At 44.1% G+C, this 5,847-nt stretch overlaps 1 protein-coding gene across 1 annotated transcript; it reads left to right on the forward strand.

The window, feature by feature from the left end:
• Positions 1-2,957: 2,957 nt before the first annotated feature.
• LOC141372106 (synaptosomal-associated protein 47-like) lies at positions 2,958-3,734 on the forward strand. The gene has a single exon (XM_073890586.1). The coding sequence runs from the start codon at positions 2,958-2,960 to the stop codon at positions 3,684-3,686; it is 729 nt and encodes a 242-aa protein (XP_073746687.1). The 3' UTR covers positions 3,687-3,734.
• Positions 3,735-5,847: the final 2,113 nt, after the last annotated feature.

Raw genomic sequence — 5,847 nt, forward strand, 5'->3', positions numbered from 1 at the left:
TTTTCATGTGTCTTTTGGCCACATGGATGTGTTCTTTGGGAAAAGGCCTATTCAGATCCTCTGCCCATTTTTTAATTGGATTGTTCATTTGTTTTGGAGATGAATTGTGTAAGTTCTTTATATATTTTGGATATTAACCTCTTAACAGATGTATCATTTGCCAATAACTTTTCCCATTCAGTAGATTGCCTTTTTGTTTTGTCAGTGATTTCCTTTGCTGTGCAGAAGCTTTTTATTTTGATGTAGTCCCAACAGTTTGTTTTCACTTTTCTTTCCATTGCCTAAAGAGACATATCCATAAATATGTTACCAAGGCGGATGTCAAGGCGATTTTACTGTATATGTTTTCTTTTAGGAGTTTTATGGATTCAGGTCTCACATTTAATCCATTAATCCATTTTTAGCTAATTTTTGTGTATGGTGTAAGAAAGAGTCCTATTTCATTCTTTTGCATGTGGCTGTCTAGTTTTCACACCACCATTTGTTAAAGAGACTGTCCTTTCCCTGTTGTATATCCTTGCCTCCTTCGTCATAGATTAATTGACAGTGTAAGTGTGGGTGTATTTCTGGGCTCTCTGTTGTATTCCTTTGATCGGTGTGTCTGCTTTTGTGTCAGTACTGTGTACTGTTATGATTACTACAATTTGGTAGTATATCCTGAAATCTGTGATTCTGATACCTCTACCTCCAGCTTTGTTCTTCTTTCTCAAGATCACCTTGGCTAGTTGAAGTCTTTTGTTGTTCCATACAAATTTTAGTATTTTTCTAGTTCTGTGGAAAATGCTCTTGGTATTTTGATAGGGATTGCATTAAATCTGTTGATTGCTTTGGGAATTATAGACATTTTCACAGTATTAATTATTCCAGTCCGTGAGCATAGTACGTATTTCCATTTGCTTGTGTCATCTTTAGTTTTTTTTGTTTGTTTGTTTGTTTTTAATCAAGGTCTGATAGTTTTCAGAGTACAAGTCTTTCATTTCCTTGGTTAAATTTATCCCTAATGTATTTTATTATTTTTGGTACATTCGTAAATGTGATTTTTTTTCTAAATTTCTCTTGCTGCCACTTTGTTATGAGTGTTCATATTCTTAAACTACTTCTTGCTTCAGTTTTGGAAGGTTGGGTGTTTTGAGTATTTTGTCTATTTCATATAAGTTGTCCCATTTATTGGTGTAAAGTTGGGTATGATATCCCCTAGAAGGCTTTCCCGGGCTAAAAGGATCTATGGTGATGCCTCCCTTTTTATTCCTGATATTGGTAATGTGCATTTTCTTTGCTTTATTCTTTTTTTTTTTTAGATTTTATTTATTTATTTGACAGAGAGCGAGAGGGCACAAGCAGGGGGAGCAGGAGAGGGAGAAGCAGCCTCCCCACAGAGCAGGGAGCCTGATGCGGGGGATCCCAGGACTGTGGGATCATGACCTGAGCCAAAGGCAGACGCTTAACCGACTGAACCACCCAGGCACCCCTCTTTGTTTTATTCTTGTTCATGTCTTGTAAGGGTTTAATTTTTAAAAATTACTTCAAAGAACCAACTTTTGGCTTTGTTAATATTTTCTTTTTTCTGGTTTCAGTTTCATTGATTTCTCTTTTCCGTTCTTCTACTCTGGGTTTAATTTATAACTTTTCGCAGCAGAAGCTTAAATCACTGATTATAAACCTTTCTGAGAAGTTTTCAAATACATGCATTGAGAACTATAAATTTTCCTCATGACTGCTCTATTTGCATCCTGCCATTTCCTGCATATTGTTTTGTTTCATTCACTTCAGATATTGTCCAATTCCCTTTATTTAGAATTGTGCTTAATCTCCAAATATTTGAGGACTTTCTATTAGTCTTTTGTCATTAATTTCAGATTTCATTTCTTTGGGGACAGATTGTATACTTGAAATTTATTGAGACGTGTTATACTCTTTTCTTAAAGTTTTGAATATACTTTAAAAGGGTGTGTATTCAGCGGTTGGATGATGTTTCCATAAATACCAGTCAGCCTGAGTGGATTAAATAGTGTTTATATTCTTACTCATCATTTTTGTCTTCTTGCTGTGTTAATTATGGAGAGAAATTTGTTGAAATCTACAACTGTGATTGTCTATTACTCCTTTTAGTTTTGTTAATTTTTGCTTAATGAATTTTGAAATTGTGTTAGATATACATGTTTAGTATTAAGTGTTTTTGTCAAATTGACTCTCTTATTATTATTTATTGTCTGTCTTTATCCCTGGTAACACTCCCTGTCTTAGAGTTTATTTACGGCACAATATGTCTTTTTTCCAGTCCCTTTGCTTTTGATGTTTCTGTGTCCTTATATTTCAGTGTCTCTTATAAATAAGATATAACTGTGTCTTGGTGATTTTTTTCTTTAATCCGGACTGAGAGTCTGCCTTTAAATTAGAGGATTTAGTCTATTTACATTTAGTATAATTACTAATATGGTTGAGTCTATCCACCATCTTGATATTTATTTTCTGTCGATACCATTTGATCTTTGTTCCTTTGCTTTTCTTTTCCTGCTTCCTTTTTTTTTTTTCTTTTTTTTGCTACAAGGTAGATCTCTTTGTATTCGTGGGTATTTTACAGTGGTGCCATCCACTGTGATAGCCACTAGCCACCTGTACTTAAGTTGAAAATTCAGTCCCTCGTTATATCAGCCACACTCTGGATGCCCAGTAGCCACACATGCTTGTTACCACATTGGAAAGGAGAGATTACTGCAGAAAGTTCCAGATTGAGGTCAGGATTTATTTTGAGTCAGAATTACCCAGGGTCCAAAGTGAAAAGGGTATCGTTCTAGTCAGAAGACATGTGTTCATGTTTTGTGTTTACTACTGATGGGCTTTGTGTCCGAAGGCCTACGAGATCCTGCTCTTAGCCTCAGTTTTCTTTTCTAAAACACACGGATAGTAATTCCTGCTCTTCCGCTTCACGGAGTGCTTGTGGAAAAGAACACTACAAAATGGTTAACAGTTTTCAAGAAAACATTAAAACTCAGTTGACTGTGTTTCTGTGTTTTGTTTGGTCTTTTAGGTTGCTGATGGAGCTGGAGTCCCCTTCTTGGTGGCCCTTTAGCTCCAAGCTTTGGAAGATGCCAGCAGAAACAAAGTCCAAGGGGGGCACCTCAATGGCTACTCCCAAAGCTCTTGGAAAAGAAGGGGTAGTGGTCCAAATTGCTGCCGTTATCTCCCAGGGAACAGCATCTCATGTTAAAGCAGGAAGTCTTACCATCCTTGTGTCCGGGTTGGAAATCCATGACTCGAGTTCTTTGCTCATGCACAGATTTGAAATAGAAGATATAGACGACATTAAGGTTCACACACCTTTTGAAATTAGCATCCTCCAACGGTTCATCGGGAAGCCGGACATAGCTTATCGCCTGATATCCACCAAGATGCCCGAGGCTGTCCCCATTTTGGAGGTGCAGTTCAGCAAGAAGATGGAGTTGTTAGAAGGTGGCTTGACACCCGGAAGTGCCAGCACGTCTTCCCCAGCAGAGAAGGGCTGCTATGTCTGGCAGGTGGGTGAGTGCGCGTCGGTCTCCAGGGGCGCGGCCTGTGGTACACCGTTAACGTGCTGCGTCGCTGATAGCATCTGCTGGTTCTGTGCACCAGTGCAGACTGTCCGTTTGTTTGTAAATGAGAACACTTCAGACCGTTTTCCTCAATACCTGCGACCTCAGACTGTGTGAGTCCCGGAGCACGGGTGTATCACACACTGGAGGGCTGTGTGGGTTTCCCCTGAGCTCAGCAAGGCACTTTCAGAACAGAGGAAGGCTCCACGCTAGGCGATTCCCCCTTTCCTCTGTGTGACTCAGGGCACCTAGCTGCCCATCCTGGTGGGTGTCCCGTCCCTCCACCCCTGACCTTGGCATCAGTCTGGGTCATCACAGCCCGCCTTCCAGGGACATGTTTAGGAATCAGAATCTCTGAAAACTGCAGCATAGTTTTTGTGGGTTTGCAGGCCTCCGCTGTTGGTGAGGCGTGCTGTCCTCCGAGTGTCTCTGGGGAGCACGGAGCTGGCATGGCCAGGGGTCGCAAGGGTCCCAGGTCGCAGGCCCAGCCCCAGCCTCGCCCACAGCAGCCTGGGGTCATCTGACTTCTCAGATTTGCCGTCCTGATGGTATCCGGTGGCATCTTGCTGGTGTCTTTATTTTCATGTCTGATTGATTGTGACGTGGAGCATCTGACCCTCCTTATTTGCTTTTGGGCTTCACATGTTTCTCTGTGGATTGCCTATTCTGTGGTTTTTGTTTTTTTATTCTGCTGTGCTGTTTGTTTAGTCCATGTTGTAGGTATGCATCCCTATTGGCTTTAGAAGCTACCACCTCTGCCAGACTGTCATTCTCCGTTACAGAAATCCTTAATTGGGTAAATTCCCGTTACGTTTGTTTCTGCACCCATCTTAAGAATCCCAAAGTCATAAAATATCTTATTTTCCCATAGTTGATCTTATGTCTGTGTTATTGTGATTTTTCTAACAGGCTAGTGGTCTTTCCCTATTGACTTTGATTGCTGGATGTCTGTTACAATAAGAGATATGTTTGCACCTTTTTGTTCTGAAGTGATTGATTTCAGTGTTAATATGTAACCTGGTTCCCTAACACATGAATATTTTGATGTTATTCTACATGGCTTCACGTTTCAAAAGAAATTTACCTGAAAATAGATCTGTCCCATAAGCACCAAAATTTTGGAAGTGTTAATGTAAATAGGTAATTTTTTGGCATTTCCAGATTTTTCTTTGGTCCTTCTCAAGGCAGGACTAGGAAGCCCGTAAAGGGGCCGAGAAGGGTGGGCAGTACCAGCGAGCCCAGGACCCTGATGAGGGAGGCGTCAGGCCAGGCCGTCGGTGCCCCCACCCTGCGGTTTGCCCCTGGGGGGCTGGGGCTGGGCAATGAGGGGACCTGGGGCTGTTAGGCCTGACACAGTGTGCCTTCAGCCATTGATTCTGCTGATGGAGAACTCCCCGTGCCAGGCACAGTGCCGGGCCCCCACAGTCCCTCTTCTCATGGAGCTCCACCACATTCGTGGGTTTTCTGTGTACCTGGTGGTTTTGGAGAGAGTGTCGCTTGCCAGGTGGGGGATGCCAGCACACTCCATGCAGGGGAGTAGAGGCTTGCTGGGCCTGCTCTGACCCCGAATGTCCAGGTGCAGACAGGGCTGGAGAGGAGCAGCAAGTGCATGCCAGGGCCTCTGTGGCCGTGGTCCAGCAGCAGGAGGCTAGGTGAGTGTGGATTCCACGGGGCCCGCCATCAGGAAGGGCACAGGCCAAGGCTGTTGACCACAGGCCGCACGTCTTCCTCCTCAGGGAAGACTCACATAAAGTCAGCTGGTGCTGGGCCTTCGCCACATCCACAGACACGTTCTCAGCAGCACCTAGATTCAGGATGTGTGGCCTCGCCTGTCAGTCACAGACGGTGTGTGTGTGGAAGGAGTGGGACCACCTCCAAGATGACAGATGGGTGTTCATCCTGGTGCTCACTTTAGCCTCTGGGGTGGAGGGGTTCCCACAGCATGCCTGCATCTGCATGGAGCAAGAGGTGCCATGCTCCCTCGGTGAGGCCACCCTGCCCCGGGAGTGGATGAGGGCGCAGGTGATGAGGAGGGGAGGTGGGGGGGAGGCCAGCACGTGGGCTTGGGAGCAGAACAGCAGGACCGCGTCTGGCTTGCTGGGGGCTCCACGGGAGGCCTGGGCGGGCCCTCTCTGTCACCTCTGATGTTTCCAGCACCTGTGTTTTCACTGTCCCACAGTGGAAAATGCAGAAGCGGTGGGGGTGGAAACCATGACTTGACATCTCAGAACTTTACCCCATCCTCCAGAAGCCGTGTTGGTAGCTGCGTGGCCAGCAG

This window comes from Callorhinus ursinus, unplaced genomic scaffold, assembly GCF_003265705.2.
Source record: "Callorhinus ursinus isolate GAN/ISIS: 27379988/994484 unplaced genomic scaffold, GSC_fseal_2.0 scaffold1072, whole genome shotgun sequence".
Classification (NCBI taxonomy): Eukaryota; Metazoa; Chordata; class Mammalia; order Carnivora; family Otariidae; genus Callorhinus; species Callorhinus ursinus.

Excerpts from the sequence above, each read along its gene's own strand:
- LOC141372106 (XM_073890586.1), top strand. The coding sequence starts at position 2,958 with ATGGTTAACAGTTTTCAAGAAAACATTAAAACTCAGTTGACTGTGTTT.